The sequence below is a fragment of the Clavelina lepadiformis genome, chromosome 3 (genome assembly GCF_947623445.1).
Source record: "Clavelina lepadiformis chromosome 3, kaClaLepa1.1, whole genome shotgun sequence".
Classification (NCBI taxonomy): domain Eukaryota; kingdom Metazoa; phylum Chordata; class Ascidiacea; order Aplousobranchia; family Clavelinidae; genus Clavelina; species Clavelina lepadiformis.
The window spans coordinates 19,685,520-19,711,034 of record NC_135242.1 but is presented as its reverse complement, the minus strand read 5'-3'; the positions used below and the strand labels follow the sequence as shown (position 1 = coordinate 19,711,034).

Sequence of the window (25,515 nt, the reverse complement as noted above, 5' to 3'; positions counted from 1 at the left end):
GGTTCTATTTTAACGTGGCATTGTTGTTGTGGGTGAAATTTTGTTATCTTTCAATTACAGCAGATAGTCATTACAAGATTACTTTCTCCTCTACATTTCTTTCACAAATTCTAACATGATGCCATAGAACAATTTCTGAAACCACTAATTTATTGACGCCTATGGTCCGATTAACATGGGCGCTCCAGTCATCGTTCTATTATTGGAAACAAACGACAAAAACGCGATCAGGTTAAATCGCCGAATATCGGACAAAGATTGGAAGAGGAATTAGCATAACTCTTTTGCCTGATCAGCCTCCTGTGAGAACAGTTTCAATTAAAGGATTAAAATTGTATTTCGAGCCGCGAGCTAATCTAATCAGCTTTAATTTAACCCATGGCGAGTTGGCGAACCTGCACGGCGAATGTTATACCATAAACAGCAATAGAAGCGGCTTTATATTTTCCATGTAAACGATATTTGAATTGACGTTAATAAATAAGGCGACCGAGACGGATGAGACATTATTCTTTTGCGAGTAGTAAACAAAAACTGCTGGCTAAGATTTCTACCGAAAAAGATTTCATAACTTCGTGTCACCACCGCTCGTTTATCAGTTAATTCTCTAACGCCTTAAATGGCGGGGTGTAACCTCATATAATTTTAATTAATGCTTTACTGGGAAAAACCTACATAATCCATGAACTGGGTATTAATTGACAAATTTCGTGACTACTGCAGGTTATATTAAATATCGATAACAGCCTGCAATGTGAGACACAAGAAAGCGCACACTAACAAACACTTTTGCGGAAAGTGGCGGGATCTTTAAAAACATCGCTTGACATTGATCATGTCTTATATATAAACCTTCATAATAACGTTTTCTAAAGTCAACCACCCGAGCGCACAACTTACTTTTTGCAGACGACGATGACGACGACAACGATGATCACGAGAAGCACTCCTCCTCCGATAGCAATTGCTAAGTGTGTGACTTCGATTCCACTTTGGGCGGGAACATCGTCCAGATGACTTTGTGTTCCAGGAGAACTTTTTGCCCTTTCCCGTGTCTCGGCGTGAACAACTTTACTGTATGGTCCGAACCCTGCCGCAGTACGTGCTCGTACCTAACAGTTTTGTGATCGTTAATACGTCGTTATTAACCCAAGTTGACTTTTTATTAGCTCGTTACCTAAGTAAACAATGCATTTTTATAACTATACATATTTTTAAGTGTGTATAGTTTACCTTAATGGTATAAGGGGACGAGTTTGTGAGATCTGTGACAGTGAATGTTTTATCGGCACCGGTAACCCGAAAACGCTTGGGGAAGCTATCTTTGTCATCCAGAGAAGAAGAGGAAGAGTCGACGGTGATCTCATATTCCTGGATTGGCCCGTTCGTTGTGTCAGGCTCATCCCAGCTGACGATAACAGAGTTTTCAGTGACGTCATCAATTTTTACGTCCAAGACAGCTGATGGAGCTGAAATATTAAAATAAGTGGTAAGTTGAATAAACTTTTCTGTGATAAATTGAATGAAAATGATAAAATATAATTATGACCACAAAATCCTCAAAAAGTTTTGAATAGCTAGCTATACCGGTTCACATTTTAAGCTTTGTTGGTGATGATGCTTTGTTGGTATTCAAATGGCACAATCCTTTATTCCAAAATTAAACGTGGCTAAGCGAATACAACCCACAGTGGCAAAGACCTTTGACCTAATTTCAGATATACTTATTCTAATCTAACTTCAAATAAACCTTTGACCCAAGTTCAAATCAGTTTAGACTAAAGCATCAGCATAGTAATTCGCCTATGCTAATACGATAGCAAATGACTTGGTCGAATTTCGAGTTTGTTAAAATGTAATATATTGTTTTTTATTTATTCTTCAGAAACTGCATTCAAGACTGCAGCAAGTCAGTCAATAAAAATCTCTACGTTTTACTAGGACTTTGTATATGGTTCTCGTCACCCGCTTTGAACAACCTTTAGCTCAAACGTCAGTAACATCTTAACAGCCAACAGCTATTCAAGCCCCAATGGAGCCCAAAACAGTCGAATCTATTACCCAAATATTAAAAGGTTACGGGTTCACAGGTCTGCCTTAGTTTCAAAGAAGTTGGGGTAAATTCTTTGCCGCATAGCTGTTCACGAGGCAAATTTGGTAAACAAAGGAAGTATGCCCGGGACGATTCTACCGCCGATAACGTGCAAGCTACTTATCGACTAACACGTGTGCTTAAGCAAATGCAAGAGATCTTATGGGAGTTTGCATAATACCTCTTAAGCGTCGTCAGAAGCTCTGGCAAAGATTTTATCATAAATTGCAAGCTACACATCGCTATCTGCAGAGTTAATATAAAGTAAAAACCGAACGCAATGCAAACGCAACTTTGTAAAAGGAAAAACTCGTTCAAGCAAGCTGACTGACTACACCGTAATTTACCTGCTTGGTTCGTTTCTACCGTAACTTCTGCGCAGTTATTCTGGAGGTGGCCACTGGATATTGCAACACTAGTTACAGCATTAGCCGCGCAAACCTGTGAAATAATAATCGACAATTTGAAAGTTATAGGAGAGAAGTCGTCAACAGGTCAAAGTCAAATCAGTACAGATTAAAATAGTAAGAAAAGAAGATTAACAAACATCTTCCGAACAAAAGCTCAAAAATGATTAGAGAATTTCATAACTAAAACTTCTACGAAAAAAATAGAGATGGAGAGAAAATGTAAACGTCGCCATATACAAATATGGATTGCGCTTCATCGGCCATTCAAGCCATAATACAATTTATAACAAGCCGCTTAAAATGCTTTTGCAAAAAACTTACTCGAAATTTATAATACGCGTAGGAGCTCAAGTTCTTTATGGCAACTTTTGTAGCAACGAAATCTTGCTTGCTCGGTTCGTATTGAACTTTATCGGGGCAAGATGCGCAGTTTTCAAAGCCAGGTAGACATCTTAAACAATCCAATCTGAAAAAGAAAACAAGATGTTGGCAAAACAGTCTTAGCAACCATTTGAACGATACAAAAAACTCTTTAAAAATTTCAAGGTGGTTTAGTATGATATGGTTCTTAAAATCGAAGCTTTGTGTTTATAGCGTAATGCAACTTCACAAGGTTGCAATTATTTTATTTAATTACACGTTTTGCAATAGGTTTCCGAAATACAATCTAATCGCAATACATAACAGCCCGGATATCGTCTGGGTACAGGACGTTTATTTCAGAGAAACGGCAGTTATATTCTCCTATTAGCGCACCACGTGCATGCAGGTGCTTTGATATAAAACGGGCAGCACCGAGTATAAACATAAATGGCAATACACCGGTGTTATGAGAAGGGGTCCAATACCATTCCCCACGTATTGAGAAAGCTGCCGATCGGAACCTCTCGTTTGTTTAATTAGATATTAATTCTGGCCTTTGCCCTCATGCGGTTTAGCCTACTTTCTTAAAAAGGAAATGCAGCAATATTTTGGCTTCAGAAAGGATTTCTCCCTGTTTAAAACATTTCTCAACATATCACCGTTAATAAACCGGTAGCGCTTGCTGAAAACAGGTTGAAAGAAAAATATTGCAAAAAGTAGAAAACAAATTTAAAATGTCTGACCGACAATTATCGTCATAATTTCTCTAATCGAACGCAAACAAAACGGTAGATCAAACATTTTACATCAGAGTACGTATACAGGGGAAACCCCATGCAATTAAATTATACTTGGAAAAACAAGTATTAAATACTGTTTCACTGTATAGGAAAAACTGAAACAAAACACGTAACAAGAAGAAATATAAAACTGTTCACAAAAATTCTAACAGTAGTTTAACGAACATTGATTAAATTAACATGAAATAATGTAACCAAAGTCTCGGAATTTCTCGAAAAACTTGGGTTTCTTCGGTCCCATTTTCTCCTTCAATCATCATTTTCTCATCAACATATCACGGGTTAACGACTTTAATGCATTACTTAGCACGTCACTGTACCGGCAACAAACCAAAGAGCTGTGACAATAACTTAACGGCTTAATGCGCCTAATATCGGATGTGTGCTACATACTTTGCATTTAAACATCGCAAGACTAAAGCTATGTGGGTGGGATGTTGAGTTGGACAATAAAATAGACGAAACAAATTAGCGCATAACTTGAAAAAGTTGCAAATTTTTACGTCGCCAAACAGTTTTCGTGTATTATGCTTGTCAAGTTGCGGCTACGGCAAGATGACTGGGGTAATCCCGTAATAACACATTGTTTATTCTGGCTGTTTTTCGCCTACCGGCACATGGACAGTGTAAATAAAGCAAGATTTATAAATAGTCGGCCTCCACGAAATGACGTTGAAAACAGAAATCTGCCAATCATTGCTTCAGGTTTGTCCACAAGCTAATTTGATTCAATGTACCTGGTTAGTTGTACGGGTTCCTTACCACATAATTAAAAGCAAAAAAGTTTATGTTTTCGTGTATTACTTCAAATAACAGTTAATTTGAGAAGAGCTACGTTCTTAACTGAACTTACATAATAACATGTTTCAATGGTTCCTTCGCATTTACGGCACGTTACGGTTTTCAAAAAGTAACAATTCAATCGCAGAAAGCAGGAAATATACGACAGTTTAATTGTAAACTAAAAGAAACGTTTAACCAATCAGACATACGCTCCGTGCCTGTGACGAATTCGTTTAATTGCGGGAGGCGGCGTGACAATTACTGACTATGACTTACAACAAAATGGTGATTTCTAAAACCACATTTGGGAAATTTTCGGTTTGCTTTGGTAGAAAGTCAAAAGTGAAATCAAACTTATTTCAAAAAAGCATTAGCCAGATAATACAATAATATGTCACCTGTACGTCATGTCACTTCGTCCGCCGTCATTTAGTGGAGGGTTCCAGCTCAAAATGACGGAAGTGTTGTTGACCTTGGAGTACAGGCTGATAGGTTTGCTTGGTGGCTCTGTAACAGATATAATTAAAGTCAGTTACACTTATTTACTAAAGGTTTGGGTCAAAATATCACCCGAAATGCATGCTTGAAAACACGGGCGTAACACAGGTTAGTCAGTTCACGCTTGTACGGTATCGGCAACAGGGTATTCTTCCAGGCGTGCAGTGCTTCAAATCAATCAAAAATGCTGATCGAATAGCGGTAAAAAGCATTCAAACATTTTTCCCTTTTGTATTTACGGTGTCACTGACGAGGTTCAATAGCACGTATTTCAACACCATAACCTTTATCAAATCGCTAAGGGCAACTTGTTTTAGAAGCAAACAGCAATAGACAACGACAAAAAGTCTTTCCTAACACAGCCTAGTTACCTGCATTAGCCTGTATCACCCGATAGTGTATAACAGTCTAAACGCTGAAACGGATACGACCGCAAAATCAACAGTAATTTTGCTTCATTACCCACTAATAGCACAATCTAATGCTCATCTCAGGGGCCCCACACTGTGTCAAAACAAGAACGCGAACCTAGAGACCACGAAAAGGTAACAATCGGGATGAAGAGATACAAAGACTTCGATCTGAAGAAATGTCGACTGTATAGTTATAGACAATTGTTGTCTTTATTAAGGTGAACCACCAACGCAATGCCTTAGCACAGTTGATAATTTTGCGCTGTGGCTTGAGACGTAATCTCTAAACCCGGACGCCATTGTCACGCAACCCGGATCTTTCTCGTTAAAATAATTAAACGCGTGATTGGCAGCTTTTGGCACCACGGCCAATTCTGGCTTTATTCGCAGGCAAGCAACATTGTTGAACTGTGTCCAGTGGAAACACCGCCGCCATCGTGCCAGGATGCATCTTCATTCTTGGGCACGCGAAACGACTTTGGCTCGCGAACAAATTTTCAAAAAGGCCACACCATGCAAAGCTATTTACAAGGGTAAAAAGCGTAGTTAGATTTGCTGCAGAATTTGGCAAATCATTTATCTTCTGCTTTTGTTTTGCAGACGCAAATGAGGCGTCAATACAAAGACGATTTATTGGTGGAGGATTCTTGCATATTTTAACGAAAACACCCTCTGCTTCTCATTTGAAACAGTGGTCTTCGAACACACAAATACATAACAAGCTCCTTGCTGGTTGTTGATGCTTATTGTGTACAAACTAAGTGCGATGGGGGTTCAAATTCTCCGGAAGATTTGCACAAGACAGTAAACTTTAAATCGGATACTATATTAAACAACTCTTCTCTTAGCTTATGACAGACTCTAATTCTGTCTCTCAAGAAAAAAAACTTTCAGAAAAAAGAAAAACTTGAAAATTGTAGCAACTCTGAGCGGTAGACACGTCCTTAACAAACGATTTGGGGAGTAATATTAGCCGAAAGACTTCACTTTAAGTGGACATAAGGGGTAGCAGACATATCCTTTTGAACTATTAAAGTTGTAGAGTAGACCAAAGCTCACGTCACACGAACAATCTGTTCGACAATGACCAAAATAAAGCATAAAACAAGTTTAAAACCAAAAACCGCCATACACAATTCGATAAAATACGAACCTACTAAACAATTATATTACGAAGATTAGCGGTGCTGAATAAACTTTGAAATCAGCAACTATTGCAAAAACTATTGAATTGAAATTGCTTACTGGTGCATGGGTGATCTGCTCTATCAGTGGGAGAGCGAAAGTATCCGTACATGCAGTCACAAACAGTTGCGCCTTCGTTGCGGGATAGGCTGTAGGCAGGACACATCTTGCAGTCTTTGTTGCCTTTTGCAGATTTGTAAAAACCATTTTTGCATGCTGTAATAAAAACAATTTACTTGTAAAGTCCGTAGTTAAAAAGCCTACATCTGACTATAATATTTAAAATGTAAACAACGTTTAAACGCGACTGCCAATAGATACAGTATGTGAATGTGTTGTGTTATGTTAAAGGTATAATATGTTCGATGAAGACATGTCAGAGAAACACTTGTGGTTAAAAACAGAAGTTGAAAAATTCTTTCTGTAGTCTCCAGCCTTCAAGCATGACGACATCGAAACAAAAAAATGCACCGAAGCGAACCGACTGCACCAAAGCGTGAAATTCGGCAAAGTTTTCAGCCATAACTTGTCAGGTCCAGCTAATTGTCTGAAGAATAGCAATGGCGCAACACAAGGGACAACCAGGTGGCAATAACAAAGTGGGGCAAGCTACAAACCCTGCATGCAAACAAGGCTAAAATCCATATATCACACACGCGGAAAATATCTGGACTGACGTACAGTTTAGACAAAAGATTATCACAACTAATGGGCCCCAAAGTAATTTGCTGCTGGTGGACAACAATGAACATGCGTGTCTGTATTGATGATCTTCATTTGAAATATTTGTGCATTCGGCATCTGCAAAGTATTGCTTGAGAAATTGCAGTACTAAGTCAACGACTGTTTCTGATGACACGTTTGGCATTAACAATAATGAAGTAACCCAAACGATAAGTTTAAAACGACCTAAGATTGCTGTATCAAGCATGACCGGGGGCACGTAATCCACCGCAAATTTCAAGTAACGTAAAATAGATCATCATTTACTCCCATATGCAAAATAAACTCTACTGTGAACAAGTAAGAATAAGACAGTGACGTGTAGCTAAACCTACTAATCCTTGTCAGCCGAGCCAAGGCATAAAGATTGACTTATTGTTGCGGTCTACTGGTTTATTATATAAGAATTAAGTTTGCTTTCCTTTGCGTCAATGATGACGGCAAACTTTCGGAAAACGTGTGATGTAAAATTTTGGATATAAACTCTGTAAGGGCATTCGCCATGTGACTGCAGTGTTTCGAATGCCGTTGTCGTGCTATGGCGGTTTTCATTAACCTTCTGCACAACAGTTACAAACAAGCACACAAGTTTGCTTTTAAATCTCTTCATATATTACACAGTCATTTGGTTTGATTAATGTCAGAGTAAAGTCGCCTTTAACAAGAAACTTGACTTTTGTTTTCCGTAGTTATTACAAGCCAGCCAGATCACCAGTCACGATGCTTTTCGGCAGCTTTATATAGATTTATACATATTTACGGCTTATCTGACAAGCAAAAGCCAAACATTTTTGTTTACAGCCTACGTGGTCAGTGTGGTTATGTGGCGAGTTTTAATGCGTTTCACTAAGTAATAACTGGTCGTTTTCTTTTAAAGTCGCTCAAAGAAATTGGTACAGCGCTGTTTAGAAGGTCTAGAAGCAACACAACAAAAGCGTATTATAACAAGTCGAGCAACTTGTAAGCTTTTTGCCACCCTGTCGTAAAGGAATGTCTGCCGAAGAAATTAACCCTGATTGCACCTCTTGGTACAGTTGTGCTCGCACGAAGATGACCGTTTAGGTCATCCTTTTCGCCTAAAAACTTTTAATGCAAGTAAACCAGGGCGTAACCATAAAAGTCCTATGTTTCTTGCAATCCCTTTATGACAAGTAAATCGCGTTGTTATTACTGCACTATTTTCTGAAAAGTTTTAGGTTCATTCATGCAGTTATTATCTGTCCATTTGGTAAGATTCTGACAAAAATTGAGTGAGAACCTGAGTGCCGGTGCGCTTGCCTACTGCGGTTGCAGATAAGATTGTCTTCATCGCCGGTCATTAAAAAGTTTACTAGCAACAACATTCTCAAAAAATCGATAGATCACAATTTCTTAAGTTAATGGTCCATACAAAATAAGAAGCAGCTATAAGCCTACCCGATCTTTATCTACACGAAATCTAACAAAAACAGGAGGTTGCGCGCCCAACAACACAAGCCACAAAGCTGTTAAAATGTGCGACTTTAACAACATCTCATATCAAAATTGTTGACGTCTTGCACTTGAGCTCCAAAGTATTGATAACAGTGGAGTGCTGACAACAATACAGAGTGATTGAAACTGGACGTGTGAAATGTGTTTATTTCAATTTCCAAACCGCCATAATGGTTAATCTCTGAGCACTGTAGTCAATTTTGACTGCAATTAAAACGTATTTCATCATCATTAAGAAAAACACTCAATTTTCTGCTCATCTAACCCGCACTTCCAGGTGTTGCAATGTTCAAAAAGTGGGAAAACACGCAATTGTGCTAACAGCATAACCACACGGATAAACGCTTTTAATCTTCAACTAATAAGTTCATGCTCATCGTTAATGTTTCTTTTTCTAAGCAAACACCATTCAACGTATAATGCTGATGGAAAATGACCTAAAATATTGGGAATCTAACAACGACTGCACTTTGACGTTATTGGAACATAACATTTACATATTCGCTCCAATATAGCCAGGAAAAGTCTGAAGCTTACGACTATTCTCATTTCAGTAATTCAAAGGCGCTTTGTGTATGCCATCGCCTCGTTATCAACTTATGAGAACCATACCCAAAGCATTTGCCAAAACTATTTCATTTGACAGAAAATGAAAAATGAACGTAGTTCACCATTAATTTGAACGTTTCATCACGTCAGTAACAACATAACAAGTGTCAAGATATAGTGAAGATTTATGTAATCTAGCAAGATTAGCTGCATAGTTGGCCAGCAAAAAGCTCCGACAATAGGGATTTTTGTGAAAGCATAAACAACATCATTCCAAGAAACCAACCAGAAGATTTCAATGCCGACGTGGACGCTTTGCAAGTGATATAAAACGCTTTACTTCATGCACAATGTTCAGTCGTACAAATCTTACCTTTACACTGCGTGAGTGACCGGTCAGGTTCGTACCCTGCAGTGCAAACACAAGATCCTGACGGTACGGTCCAAGCACCCTCGCCATTGCAATACAAGCTTGGCATCATGCGGTTTTCCTTTTAAATTACAAATTAAAATTACGGCTTAATATCACAAGATGCTGCATAAAGTTTCAACCTTTAAAAATGTCGGTCCTCTAATATTGAAAAGTTTGGACGTAGCGTTTACCGTGATTGCATTTCGTACACAAGAGCCTTTTGTTTCGACCAATGACGTCATTTCAGGACCGGCTGTGGTCCTGGTGAATGTGGCCAGGTTTTCTGTGGCCTCTTCGCAGTACTTGTAGTAAACGCGAACATGCATGAGAGCCACGCATGCACCAGTGTCCTGCAAATGCACGAAACGAGTTTTAAAACTTAATCCACACCTCATTCGTCGTAGCGGTTTGTACCACGGCTGAAGAAATACGTCGTAAAGCTGATGCAACCTTGCAACTCGGCATTTAGAGACAGATTAAGAAACGTCATCCTTTGAAATGATTAATGGCGTTTGCGCAACTTGTTTGATATGTGACAATCACTATCGCGCAGGGTGACGTAGTTTGCAAGTCGCGGAATTCCCGTGAACCAGAAGAATTGAAAGCGTCGAAGGCGGTCCCATACGGTTGACGCCTTTTGCTAAACCACGTCAGCCTAAATCCGCTTTGAAATTAATTGCAATCGGGGTATTAAAAGTTTGGCACGCGAACTGTGCGTCATTCACATTGCTTGGATATTTCCTAAGCTGCCAATTACCGGCGACTCTGCAAGATTTTGATAGGATTTTGGTCTTTTCACAACCAGAGTATAAATAAACATATTACCTGTATAGCTAGGTATATTCCGTTCTTTGTAATAGGCCCGATGTCTCTAGTTTCAAAGTTTGTATCAGCAGACCCAGGTTGGAAACGTTGATCCGCGGCAATCGTGTCAACCTGTGAAGAGCATGTAATCGCGTTAACCTCCGCAACATTTTGCAGCATTTACATTTTAAAGCGATTAAAAAAAATTATTCGTTTTGTTATCCACACATGTATAGTTAAGCTTGTCTCTGACACAAACAAATTTTCTTGGCGTCAAGAGTGACTTTTTGTCGATCTTAATCACGACTCTCAACTTCTAAAGCCCACGAATTCAATTAATGGCGCGCCCATTTTATGTGTACGCTCCCCTTTGTGCCTCTGCCAGATTCACGGCACACGCGCAAAGTAAACACGGTGGATATTTACTGATGATTAGTTGGATAATGATGAAGGTCGGGTTGCGATGTTTTGTGCAAAAATACAAAATCAGTGACTCAGGAAAACACTACGGAACAGGTCATACGCGGAATTGCGATCTTTTACTTCTTTCAAGCGGACAAGCTTTTGTCTTTAGGGCAATTTGCTTTAGCTTGGATTTCCTGGTATGACGTAGGCTGCGAAACACTGTTAATGTCAATTCTTGGAGTTTGGGAAAAACAAATTAACAAACACTTAAAATTAAATCGCTTCGCAAGTTTCCTAAAACATTAAGCGTCAAAGCATTATTTAGGAAGTATTCTTAGAATTTCCATTGTTCTGTTACGGATAATTTATTGCGTTAGCCAAGCGTGACGATCATGGTTAAAATAACAACAGTAATCGGATACGAGAAAGTCAGTTATTTCACACCTTAATATAAGCCCCTTCCCGCCATGGTGGAAACGTTGTGGTAGCCTCGTCCCTGTCGGTCTGGTAATAATAGAGGTTGAACGTTTCCTTGCAAGTTGCTACGTTGGGTACATCCTCACATGACCTAAGAATAAAGCAAGGTGAAATGGATGTTTCCAGCTTTGGGAGGTAGGGTTTTTTCTTCTACCCATGGAAAAGTTAACTGAGTCATCATGAAAGTACTTGATGGACTGCATAAATAAATTTACGTTGTAGCCTGTATTTCAAAATTTTTCTTGCCCAGTTTGATAACTTTTGCTGGCCAGTGGCCACCGTGACAAACAAGAACGTAAAAACCACCTTATAGTGAATTCCACTTCGACGTAGACTCTTTTTGCTCCCTGGACCGGGATGTATTGTGTCCGTAGCCAGTTGTTTTGATTCGGCTTCTTAATCTGACAAACCATCAGCATTCTTCTTTCGTTGCCAGTTGCGTCGGGGCTGCTCATTTCTTGCCACTGCAAAGAAGATAATTTTCATTTATATATCTGTAAATAATAATCGATTGTCCATCGAATCTTGTTTCTATGTCGTTAGGATATGTAGCTATAAAATGTAACCAAGCCATCACCATGCATTCTTCATGAACCAGCCAGGTGTGAATTTTTGTTTCAACAAAGCGTGTTAACTATATATTTAACAATAATAAAGATAAATATAAATTTTTTATACATTTTCGCCAAATTCAAATTTTATTCCCGTTGTCCTGATGAAGTTAACTCGAATGGGAAAATGAAACGTCGGCAAACAAAAAAAGTTCTGTTTATCACCAGTTGTGCCTTCTATTTGACGATAATGTTTAAGTTGACGGCAATTGCTTTCGGCTACAGGCCAATGTGAGATAATTCGATGGAATGTTTGAAGTTGGGGTGACCCATAATTCCCAGATAACGTAAATTGCAATGTGAATCCACCTCATTCTTAGTGACACCAACTACTACTATTATGTCGTCTACTTCGATTTTCGAAAAATTGTTTTTCTTCAGCGTTATACTTTGCATAATCAGGCTCAGAAAACCAGCCGACTAATTTGACAAAATAGTTACTCTGGCGTTAGAAACGCAACTATATTGGTTTCCAGCGCTTTTTAAAGCCAGGTGCGTTTTGACGACCGGCAACTATTTACGTGACCCCGCCAGCGTCAAAACATTTGGCGGCGTCTCTGTAGTCGTCATAAATATGTTATGACGTCATATTTTATGGCAAGTTATCTAAATAGTACAGGGTCGTCGTCTTCATGTTTGAAATAATCTATTTATTCGTGGACATTTTTATGAATAGCTAATGTCCTTGTTGTGGATAATTTCAGCGAAATGTAACTAACAGACACTTCAACATGTCTACCCATTGCGTTATGGGATTGCGAACAACGGTGTCATTGTTTTCAGGAACCTGTGATTTTACTAAACAGGTAATTTGTTTGGATAAAGCAAACGCAGACATAACTAAAGTATTTTTATTACGTTATTTCACATAAATTGGAATCGGTTCCTTTCCGCTGTAAAATTACTGGTTACTAAAACCCACCCACCGGGTTTGATAATGCGTCAGCTTTTGATACATATCGGGGTTTGATGCCATTGCACAAAGCCACTATTTTGTCACCAAATCGAAGGCTTAGGGCCATATCGAGCAAGATCAGTGTGCGCTGGCTGCGATAGTAACGTTTTTGTCAACTTACTTTGAATTACTTTTCGAAAGAGCTGAGCTTTCTCTGCTGTGCGCCAAACATGTTTTTAAGTTCTTTTCAGTACAATAGCGTTGACCAATGTGAAGAACAACAATCGAATCTCGTCGGTTATTAATAGTAATAATTTGCTCTATATCTATAATTTTAGTTTAAGTTGTTTTTAATTCTTCCACCGGGAATATAGTACACAGCGGGTATATTCTGCCTTATGTCACTCATTCAAAGCAGAAATGACTCCATTAAGCCAAAAGCAACGGCAATTGAGTTATCGGCGCTTTAGCATCTGCGACGCTTCCAAGACAGCTCGTTAGTTTGATAAAACCCATCAGCATCAGAAGATGAATCGCTTCTCGTATAGTTAAATCAACGCTATTCGGACCAAATACACAGCAGACTAGACAACTACTCCAAAACATGTCGGCAATCGGACCTTAAAAACGTCTGCCTCAGTTCATGTATAATGTGAAACTAGGCGAAGAGCTTAGGTTTGGCCCGACCCAAGGAAAACGTAAATTGATCGGCAAGTGCGAAACTTTTAGACGAGTTTGATTAATGTCCGGGCCGCTTATAAATAGAACAGTGTGTAGTTGAACTTGACAGGGCTTTTTTGGGGCAACACGCTGTGAGTGATGAGGTATTTATTGCCATTGTAAAAGCACGCCGAGGGTAAGTAGCTTTAAAGTGTCGATTACAGCCGTGCACTTACTCAATATTTACCCAAGTTTGACTAATGTTAGGCTTGATTGCCGCCACAAGTGCTAGCTGGGTCGGCCCAGATAAGAAGCTAAAATGAGTATGACTAATTGCCTTCGAGGCCGCCTCACTACACAATTTTCACACAAGCCCGAAAATTTGTGTTGTCCAGTTATTTGGAAGACCGAAAAGTAAAACCTTTAAAATACGGCGCTGTGTTTTGCATTCTTACACACACTTTTCAAACGTTTTAGTAACGCTGAAATGCCCTAAATATCTAACCCAGTAGTATCGCAATACAATTAATTTTGACGACAAAAGCTACCTTTGAGTGATGTCAAGTGGAATTATTGTGTTTGTCATAGCCTACAAATTAATTGACCTCTCTGACAAGCAACAGTCTATCCCATGGGATTCTTGCGACTGCCCCATTGTGAGGGAATTGCGACGTCACCAAAGAACGCCATGCAGAATGAACCGCAACAAAGGAAACCGACATTCACGTCGACCGTGACCTATTGACTAAGACTGAGGCCCAAATATGGCGTGAACTAAGTCCATTTCTGATCAAGCAGCTAAGATAATGTCAAATTTGCCAATCACGCAAAAACCTTAAACCGGTACTTCGAAGTAACACCAATCACAGGATGGCTATCCAAACCCAGCACATTCATACAGTAACAACAGTTAGTGTATACCCATAACAAGCTTAGCGCTCTAAATACCAACGCAGACGTGGTAGGTAAAGTTCATGTAGTTTTGCAAAACTGAATTAACGTTTCTTACCTCCGAGCCTTGAGACATGGTCCATCCTAAATCGGATAACGCATTTCGTGTATCTAAAAGGATGGCTGCAAAAACAACATAACTTTTTAGTCGTCATACAAAACTAGCTTTTCTTATGAACTATTATACTTATAAATTATTATAGTAAAAATATAAACCCTAATTCTTTTAATGATCGTATTAATTTCAATGGTGTCTTGTTCCCAGGTTATAAATACAGAGATTTGGTTCGCTTACATGTTGTTACAAGAGCGCGGAGGGCCAACGACGCGTGCAAGTTCACAGTCACCACATTCGTGACGTATGGTTCGGTGTTTAGGGGTAAGCGGGGGATGTTGAAACACCGGTTACGCCCAAACGCACAGAAGCCCTTGCAAAATATCCGAAACATTCTCAAGGAAACTGCCACTGAGAAAACGGCATCGCTACGAGATTGCTAGTAATTTAGTACGGTGCTATCCTTGAAGTACAAGTATCGATATCATCAACATTTGGTCAAGTAACTTTGTATTTTCCCAGAGGTTGATTCTTGGAATAGTTTAAAGGGTCCAATGGATAAAGTAGTCTGTGCATAACGTTTGTAGATATGAGTTGAATTTGGCTTTAAAAATGTCATTGGTATTCCCTGTGACGGAATTGTGGACAACACTTAAAACAATAGAACTATAGATAAGTTGTCGCGGTTAAAGCGTTTTGCGACCCATTATGCACAGGATTGCAGTAAAAACGTACAAACGGAGATTAAATTTTGATAAAATTTAAAAAATAAAAAGTAACAACTAATTTGATTAAAACCTTTTAAAGATAGGGCTCTAAGGCAACCCGCTGCGTGACGCCGCAATAAAGCCCGCTCAGGTGTAGTATGACAAGTGCCTAAAACTTTTATATTTTCTTCTATTTTACCAAGTACTTTTCACGTTCAAAGACCGTGCTGTGGGTTTTGGTGACTACAGCTATTTTGGTATAAACGTGTCTAAAACTCGAAAAAATGCAGTGTGGTATTGGAATAAAAGGGAGCATGACCCAAAGCGGGTTGTCCATAAATAACACGTTAACTTGGTTAGAAAACCATCTAAAAAGTTGTGGGTTTACATTAGATTACCATCGGTCACGCTACCGCCGCCTTATGGCAAGTAAATGAACGCCCACTGGTTACTTGATGAAGTGTGCTGTGGTTCTTTGATTTCTGCGGCCCGGTCTGACCCGGGAAGGGTGAAATTTGAAAATTACTTTCGATTACGCATACAAGAGTTCATTGGGGTGCGTGCAATTAACATAGGTGAAGAGAATATACGCACCTAACCAGATTTTGAGAAACCAAAGGTGATTCATCAAAACATCCATCATGTAATAACTCACACTTGGATTGAAAAAGCTACTGACGTTGCCAATAAACTTGGTATTTTATACGTACGTGCTCAAATGAGTTTCGCTATGTGCAATTAATGTACCTGCGTTGCATCGGGCCAAAGACATACATTGCACCCTGCGGAAGACAGCTCTTAAATGACCAGGTGCAAAAGCTACGGTTACCCTTTAAAACGCTATATACGGATAAACAAGGTAACGATTTAATTAGAGACACTGCACTTCTACACATACTCATATAGGCTTGTTGTATATGCAAGTGGAGTTAAGAAGATTACGTAAGCTATTATGATGCTACCTGTCTAAAGTCAACAGCTATTTATTGGCGTTTTATGGTAGACGCTAGGTTTCTACGCCGACGTTTAAAGCGCCAAAGTGTGACATAAATAGAGTAATAAGCACATAGTGAACAGATCCAGCGTGAAATTGATAACATAAAGTAGAAACCATATATTCTCCAGGTCTCTGTCAATTGGAGTGTTTCGTTGACTCCTGATTCCCACGAGTGGTAGCTAATCTCATTTTGATGCGTAAATTTCCATTGCGTACAGTATATTTAACACATAGGGCAGTCTTTCCTTCTGTTTTGTCTTGCAATTAACAAAACGTCATGCCCTAACCTTGTTGACATAATTAGTTTCGGTGGGAATACCGTTGCATTTTAAAAGCTGACTCAGTGGACAGCCCGGCAAAGACCACACAAAATTCCCAGCGTGAACGCTAAATGCCGATACGATTTGTCAGAGAAAAAGACTCGTTCAAATACAAGCGATTAAAAGTCTCAAATGTACGGCCAACAAATTGAATCGGTGAATCAGAGGAATGGGTTAAGTTTAACCTAAACCAAGTCACCTGTTTGCGGGTCAAAAAGACCAGGCAAAACCAATTAAGTCAACTCTAACCATCGTAATTGCCAACACTGAGTGGAGTTAAATTGCTTCATGAACATAACATCAACGAATCAGCAACAAAAACAAAAGATATCGGATGACGATAGTCCATGAGGTCGATCGCAGGTCATAACTATCCAATGCGCTAAGATGTGCCACGTGCAAGTACAATTATTACGAAATCCATTAAAATATTTTCTCCTTTTACCATGTGTGAGACATCGCTATCACCACGATCGAAAATTACCTTGCCACGGCTTATTGTGTTGTTAATCGGCCATACAGACGATATTCTACCGATTGCAGGTGTCCAGGACTTGAGCAAACTGGACAAATGGCTAAATACACACGCCACGTAGAGGCGGGCTGTACGAAACGAAGGGTTATGTAAATATTAGGTCTCCTCTTTGGCTCAGAGAATCAAAGGACAACAACCATCCCTCACAGAGTCACAGTACGTGTATAGGTGCGACGTTTTTTCGCATTTTCAACGGCTGTCCTACGCCCACGTTGTAAGGAACCACCTCTCATAATGTCCTGATAACGCGACTGATAATCCATCCTAAGCTATTGTCAATGAATTTGTTCAGTCGGGTAATGATCAGATAAGCGATATTTTCACGAGGTGAATTCGCACTCCTTAAGATAAAGCGATGTTCAAGGGGCTGACTTGCGAAGTGTAGTTTTCCATTTCTGCTTTTACATTATTGTGTTGTGTGAAATAGGCGACGGTAGCTGTTAAAGTACTGGCGCTTATATAATTACACTTGTAACTTTCATAAAGTATAATCACATTAGCAAGCGAATCACACCAAAGCTGCAATTTAAAACTTAAGTCAAGACATAATTAAAACAAACAGTGATAACCTGCGTCACGAAACACGTTTTTCAATTGCTTATTATCCTTTAAAGCTATAATTCGATTATTTTCTTTAAAAGGCTTTTCCCGTCTTTAATTTCGTCTTTGCAACGCCTGAGGGCTAACTGAGGGCATTTCTAACCCCGAAAGTGCAGTAAACAAAGGGAAAAGAGGTAAATATTTGAGGGCTTAGGGAATTCTTGAAGTTGGGAGTAAAAAGCTTACAATGAAACTTTACAATTGATAATACGGTGTATGTTATCAAAAAGCAAACTGCCTGATAGCGTTGTTGACAAGAAACGATGTTGTTGTAGCCTATGCCTTCAACATACAACGTAAGCGCATTTCAAGCCAACACTTGGGCATGGTTTAACGAAGTGTCCTAAATCTTTGATTGTAATCGCAAGCGTATACCGTAAAACATTCAGGCTATTGCATTAATGCCGTGGTGATCTCGTCTAATTAAAGAGTCCCTTGGCGTCTGAATTCACTAGCATAAATCCCTTTGATGTTGCAGATAGGGCGATTAGTACGGAAATGATCAAGCTCATTTTAAGAATTAAGTGCACTTATTTTCGCGGAGAGATCTGTGACCAATAGACATTCCACGAGTTTAATTACAACAAAAAAATAAATACAAAAAGCCGACCTATGATTTTTAAAGCTGCGAGGCGAAACATTGAAAACAGTTAAATATTTTTACAAGAGAAGGTTCGAGAAAATCGTGGGCAATGGTAAAGCAAAGACTAAAAGCAAAAATCTAATGATAAATCGTTTCGAGCTTAAACTATACTTAAATTATTTATCTGGCCATATGATCGTCAAACTTTGATTTATCACTCTGAAAATATTGATGGAAAAGTATGAATTATATGACGAATGAACGTGTTTATTGTCGTTGAAATATGCGTTGCGTGTTTGCTTTTTGATTCTGGGGAGCAACTGGGTAAACGGAGAAATGACTTTTTATTCCAAGCAGTCTTGTAGGCGTTCCCGCAGACAATGATTGCTTTTAGATAAACGAATATACCCTTTGCAATTTATCTCAGGGCGGATTCATTTCCAGCAAACTGGAGCCCTAGAGTCAACAGTTTTGGCTTTCAAAACGACATTTTGTGAGGGGACGAAATAACCGAAATAGAATATCCCATCAAAGACGATGCCGACAAAACAGGTCACTCAAAGTTTGTAGGATCCCAAATCACAAAAATTCTTCGGCGTTTCTTACACTTTTCGATACACGTTTTGCAGTTTATCAATAGGCTCGCGCTATACAATAGCTCTAATATCAACGCCGTTCTCCATGAGCAATTATTAGGCAACGGTTTTGCTGCGAAGTCAAGCAAAAAACTGCAACTAAGTATGGGTGCATACATTATATTAGAGAAGATCAAGATCGGTCTTCTTAATACACGTCATTATTTGCCACGATTGGCTGTAAAATAGCTACATTATCAAGCATGCAAGCACAAAATACTTTGTGCTGTCCTTTTCTTGTTGACCAAATATGGTTGCAGAACCACATTAAAAGTTTGTGGGTTCGAATCTCATAAGGGTTATTAGACCTCAAGACTCTTGAGTTATCGGCGGCAGCTCCTTCACCGGGCAACGTTTCAAAGATTTGAAGTGTTGTGACGATCTTTAGGCACGTTTCGACAGCCATACAAATAAAACAAGTGCCCAAGGCTGTGAGAAAACTTCATTTTATCGATGGCAATTGACAAACTAACAACTAAGATTTACCGCTAGAATTTCTAGAAAAACACGACAGGAATTTCGTCATTCTTAACTAGAGTGCTCAAGCAGCCAGAACGGTACTCATAATTGTGTAACTAATTAACTCCCCAGAACATATTTAGATTGATTCAAGGTGTTTTAAGTTTGCACAATTAGAAACAATACGGTCAAAAGGTAAACCCTTGCGAAAGAAATACTCTCTCAAACATCTTTGTCATAATCGCGCCCTTGGTTTGTCTCATTTCGATATTTCATTGCATACGCCATGAAATGTTAGCAAACATTTAACGATGGAAGAATGTGTTGCTTTATGAATGCAAGTGATTTTGCAAGAGTTGAATAGGTCAACTTCGTCGTTAGCTTCATTATAAGTTCATACATAATAATATCAAGCGAAACAAAAGCACTTTTTTTTGTTCGGTAATGTGAACCATTTGTCTTAAAGAAACGGTGATCTACTCCATAAAATTATCGAGAGAAGCTTTCGCGTTTTGAAGTTCAGAAGAAGAACAGCTCTCCCTTAATCCGAATATGGAATCAGAACGCTCGGACATCCGCTTCCTTTTCTTTAAAAGGCGGATTAAACTATGCGAAGATCGACTATCCCATTTAACTTGACGAAAAGGTGTAATTAGGCTTTCATTAAAATACGAAACAGGCTAATCGCTTAATACTCGGCGATACCAATTTTGGTCCACGAGACCTTACCTTAGTCCTATTATCTTTAGGATGGTGTTATTTAAAAGGAGCGAAGCTTTAGCTTGCTCGTGCCCAAATATGTACACTTGTACAATGTACGGCTACACAAAGTGGGTATACGTAAAGTTATAAATCTTTGTTCCTAACGTGTATAATTAAACTGCATATTTTCGTCGTATGTAGCCTAGGGGCCTGTTGTACGATAATATAATTGTCAAGATGAGATATTATTACAAAAGGTATTGCCACGTTATCAAGTAACGCATTCACAACTTTGCAACAAGTTCTACCTGGTTTAGAAATATTAGTAAAGTCTCAGCAAAACGCTGAGATAAGTTGTGTTTTGGACGACGCTGCTTTCATCACATACCAATGGCACTTTCACTCAACGGTATGGCAGTTTTAGAGTGCTGTATGCGTTACGTGAGACTTTTTAGAAGTGGAAATGGCCGGAATGTCTTGCAAGAACCTTAAAAGTGTGTCTCCACACACTGACGCCAACGGCATGTCTCCCTTATCAAGGACGAAATCCCATCTGATAAAACGGTAATTTATCCCACCCTTTTGCGTAGCTGATACCATAACAAGCTTTATACAATGTCCAGCAGTTACCAAACATCTGGCTAATGACTTTAACCGCCCAGTCTAAACAAGGTTCCAGTAAATCGTGACTTAAATGGTCAGGATTTACCATTATCGTCACGAAATTTCCCGACAGAAATAAGTCAGAAACAGACCCCTAACTCACCGCGCCAGCTTTTAGACTGCAACAAGTGACCCGTCCCGCACAAGGTCGTTTAAACCGTGCCTTGTCGACGTATAACATCAAGGAGAATAGGGGTATACACGAGAACTAAACGGTTGGCCAAACATAAGCCATGCACGGGGTTGTATTATGTCTAATAGCCCATTAGTGAGCCTGTGACCTTGGCCTACAGCCGAGATAGTGACGTGCCCAACGCTCAGCAAGGTAGATCTTGTACTTGGGACAAACACTGAAAGGATCCTTATTCAAACAGGGTCCACTGTCTGTAACGTAATAGTGGTCCGGCTGCAAACCCACAAATTGGGTGCAATATTGCACAAAGAGATTTCGCGAGAAACTCAACGAGTAGGGTTTCCGCTCGAAAAGTGAATCACTTCGACTCGGCGACGAATGCGATGACTAAAGAGTTGAAGATCGTCAGATTTACGTGAAATTTTTAATTCTTTCTTTTAACTTCACCAGAACACCTGAGGCAGATTTACGCTCATGCGGTAGAGCGGTTAGGCAAATATTACGTGTCACCAACGCAACCGTCCAAGTCCGAAATGATTCATGGTCAGTGTCAATACCAAAACCCCTTAACTCACCTATTCGCTTACAAATATTTTTACCGCAAACACATAATTTTCGAAAACGAACCTGACTTTTCAGACAACCCTAAACATCACCATCATCGTCAGTTATAGCAATTAATAATATTTTGTCCCATAACGGTTTAAGTTGACGGCGTAGATCTTAACTTAAGGGGTCATTAGCATAAAAGGTCACTTCAATTTGCATCCCCAAGCAAGCGCTATGTGACAAATAGTGCAAAATGTTTATACACCAATGTATTCGTTGCTTGCTGAGCAAACCCTTTAAAGTGTAAGGCAAATGGTTGTTTATGCAAACTGATAGAAAGTATTTGATAACTCAACGGCGTCATTTCCCAATCTCAGTGCCTGTTATGAAACGATGATACCAAAAGATGAAATACGACCAACATAAATCAAGTCTACGGGACCATGTAAACATAAGACGTCTAGGAGACGTTTTGGTAATAACATTGACCAAAAATAAATTATTTTCGATTTTATTCAAATAGAGTAGGTGTAACTGTCTGCCAAGTTGTGTTTCAAGACCGATTAAGTCTAAGGCCGGGCTCTCGAGGGGAAGTGATATTAGCTTTAGGATCTAATGTTGAAACATTAAAAAGGTTAAGCAAATAGAAATGACAGGCACATTTAATCGTCACATTTTAATAAATTAAACCAGAATTGCCACACTCTGTCAATAGCTTTGTGGGCCAACATGCTGTGACAATGCCAAACATAAAGAGATCCAGACGCGATATTTTAGTTTCGTCACACTTTGTTTGTCATCAACTCGCTTTTGGTTGGTGGCTTCTTGCAGCTGGTGATAATTCAAACATAACCAATTTAAATAAAGGGGTTAACGTCTTCATTAGTTGGTTAACTTTTCATTTCTAAAGCACTAACGTTTACGTTATAGACTTCTCCACAAACCCTAGAGCAGTTATTTGCCTGTCATCGTAAAATGTTTTGTGCTGTCGTTAAAATTGTCGCGATATTATTTTGTAATTCAACAAATAAAACTGCTGAAGCTGTTAGATATGTAAGGCTTTAGAAGAAGAGGTGTTTAACGATACTTGAAAATCAATTTCATTGATTTTTACATGTCGCGGAAAGAGGGCAAATTTGAATGTGAGTTGTCAATTTGCCAACTCAATATCTTAATACCAATGTGGTGAAGACATGCGTTGAAACAGCGATTAGCCAAAGGCAGCAATGCATTATACGTCGATTTTATCGCTTTTCCAGACGGGTTAGAAAATCGGGCGAACCGCTGACTGACAATTGGATGACCTTTGGGCGACTGACAGTTCGCAATAAAACAACGGAAATGACAACCCCGGCTCACAGGCGAAAGCAATTAAAATGAAATTCCTGTTGATTGGGGGCGACGTCGTGTAAAACCTCGGAACAGGGTTGATGAGAGTTTACGCGATGTGAAGATTGCGATTTTAACAAGACTATTTTTTTCCCTTTTAGCAACGACCCGTCGCTTTATCAAATTTTAAGTGTTTTTATTGAAACCGACCGTGTTATCTGGTAATTCGTTGGCTCACCGCCTGCTTTGTCTTGTCATACATTTCCTGGATCGGAAATGTTTTCTATTGTGCCCAAGTTGATCTAAGTCATTGAATACAGTATTAAAACTTCCGTAACATTTACCTTCTTTTCCGAGTGCCTGTTCCAAATACAGCAGAACGAAGACAGTAACAACCATGTTGAAAGCTGGTCGAATGTGCAAAGCCGCTGTCTTCATTGTATGCTTCAGCTTGGGCGATGTTCCTAAAATCTTTTTTAAATCCCAACACCCGCTGCGTGTTCTCTACACCCAGCTCAACGATAGTCCTCGATCTTGTCCGAAATTAATCCTTTTTTTTTCAAAGCGAAAGTACTTGATCCAGCTTATTCAGTGATATCAAAGAATACGCTACCACTTATTTTTGAAATACTGCAGCTCGCTGTTAAATTAATTTAGCATTCTGCCATTAAAAGAAAGTGTTTTGCTGATACGTTTGGCAAACGCATACGTAGACTAATTTCACAAACAGTCAAAACAGTTAGAAGTGTGTTTATAAACTCTAAAATACACCATATATCGTCACTGCTACCTTAATAGAAACCGACACACTTGCTTGAAAAAACAACCGCTACAGGTCATTGAATTTTCGACTGCTTCGTACAGGCACCCTCATACTCAGTCCCGTCCCAGATCTGGGTTGTCTCTGCGCTTTGCTTACAAAAGACAGCGATGCGGAAAATCCTAGTCTTTTTTCTGTTGCTAACGAATCAATCTTGCCCGTTTCTCACAAGAAACTTTCGACCTATTTGGGCAAACCTTCTCGTTCCAAGCGCGACCACTAGCGGAATTACTATGAATTATGTGCAACTGCACACTCCTTTTCCAAGGGCAAGCAAAACAAGATTTTTAACCAATGTGTTCTCAGAAAAACTGACTGATTGTATGGTTCAGCTATTACATATCAGTTAAATTTATGTTAAAAATTTAATTTCGGAGTTTAAACTAAGGCTAAACAAACAAGCTTATATAGGACAAGAAATAACTCTCTGCATGCTTTCTCAGGTGTTAACTCGTTGAATATCCTGTTTGTTTGACCCAGATTAAATGTTTAATCTTCATTTCATTCGACATTTCCTCTTGATCCCGAAGGATGTTGCCGATATGAACTAGAAAGTCGAACAACGAAGATCTTTGCACAAGAGTTTATCCAACAAACTTGTCAGTTGATGAAATTTCTGGGCATTTTATCAGCTCAGAGCCTTCAGTCGTTCTATTTGATGCACAATAAATGCCAAAGCCTGAAACGAAGAATCAGCTACATAGCCAAAATGGCTGATAAAAGGTCAAGTACAGAAAAGGTTTAACCGGTGCTAAGTAACCTCGAGCATACCGTTGATGAAGGTGAGGTTGCCATAGAAGTTGGTATAAGACCAATGTAAACTGCAAAACAACGCTGAGCACGAGTTATCATGTCAAAACGTACACCAATGTGACATAAACAGACACTTATATGTACACGTACTGCGGTTGCCATGCGGTTTGTTGTTTTGCGTGACATGACAGAAGCACTTTCCACATTCAAAGGTCGATGTATTCATTGGCCAATGGCATAATACAAGGAAACACCAACAAAGTAACTCTCAGGCGACGATTCACAGAAAAATGTTAAAATTGCAGTTGTTTTTCAAGTATAGGATTGTTATTTTTATCAACCAAAATTGACAAGCAAGTATAAAAATATTGTTTACATAACAAGACTAACAGAAGATGCTTGTTGTAGTTGTACAGGCTGCTGTCGGGTGTTGAAATAAATGTGGACCTTTGAGACCAGCAATTAAAGAGCCGCTTGCATTACTGAAATATTTTCACTTCATTACCAAAATATCTTTTACATCAAAAAAAATCTTTTAATTTAAATTTATTTAGCTAAAACTATTAACATCGTTTGGCAAAGCTGGAGTTTTTAAATTAAATTAAATCTAAGTTTTTAATATACAATTAAGCAGTACAATCGAAAAAAAACTATATTTACAAGAATGAAGAGTTTAATTTTTCAAACTTGTTTTTAGAATTAAACCTATACCTTTTGCAGCATTTCCGGGTATTTCATAAATCAGTCTATATTCACGCTATTGGACTAATGGTCAATGAGAATTACAATTGATTATATTTTTGCTACGGTTTTCTGAGATGTTGCTTTATCCGCGTACCCCTACGCTTTATGAATTTAAGTCAATCTCTTTCTTATACATCAGACATGTTTTACATGGTATAGACTACTATACTACAAAATGTAATCAAGAAGTCCCTTGAAATTGAACCCGTAAAAATTTTAAAACAAATAATAATCAGCTCAGACTTAAACAAGATGTTACTTACAAGTTAATCTGTTAAAAAAAGTTGCCACACAACAAATTATGCCCATAAGTGCAATTACGCGTGGTTCTTATATAAGCACAGTACTGAAACATTCTTTCCATATATATTCTATGCATTCCTTGAGCAATAAAGCTGGGTAGCAACGAAACTAAGCGGTTTTTATA

The 25,515-nt window shown here is 38.9% G+C and overlaps 1 protein-coding gene across 1 annotated transcript in view; it reads right to left on the bottom strand.

Moving 5' to 3' along the window:
* The window catches only part of LOC143450343 (ephrin type-A receptor 4-B-like), a 29,160-nt gene extending 5,713 nt beyond the window's left edge, over window positions 1-23,447 (bottom strand). Inside the window, exons 1-13 of the mRNA XM_076950851.1 lie at window positions 23,116-23,447; window positions 14,563-14,627; window positions 11,694-11,851; window positions 11,355-11,478; window positions 10,527-10,637; window positions 9,893-10,051; window positions 9,663-9,780; window positions 6,605-6,760; window positions 4,847-4,955; window positions 2,824-2,968; window positions 2,440-2,533; window positions 1,234-1,469; window positions 901-1,112 (exon numbers count right to left, since the gene is read on the bottom strand). Coding sequence (XP_076806966.1) covers window positions 901-1,112; window positions 1,234-1,469; window positions 2,440-2,533; window positions 2,824-2,968; window positions 4,847-4,955; window positions 6,605-6,760; window positions 9,663-9,780; window positions 9,893-10,051; window positions 10,527-10,637; window positions 11,355-11,478; window positions 11,694-11,851; window positions 14,563-14,627; window positions 23,116-23,209 — 1,781 coding nt within the window. The 5' untranslated portion in view covers window positions 23,210-23,447. The remainder of the gene's footprint in view (window positions 1-900; window positions 1,113-1,233; window positions 1,470-2,439; window positions 2,534-2,823; window positions 2,969-4,846; window positions 4,956-6,604; window positions 6,761-9,662; window positions 9,781-9,892; window positions 10,052-10,526; window positions 10,638-11,354; window positions 11,479-11,693; window positions 11,852-14,562; window positions 14,628-23,115) is intronic.
* Between the last annotated feature and the right edge of the window lie 2,068 nt (window positions 23,448-25,515).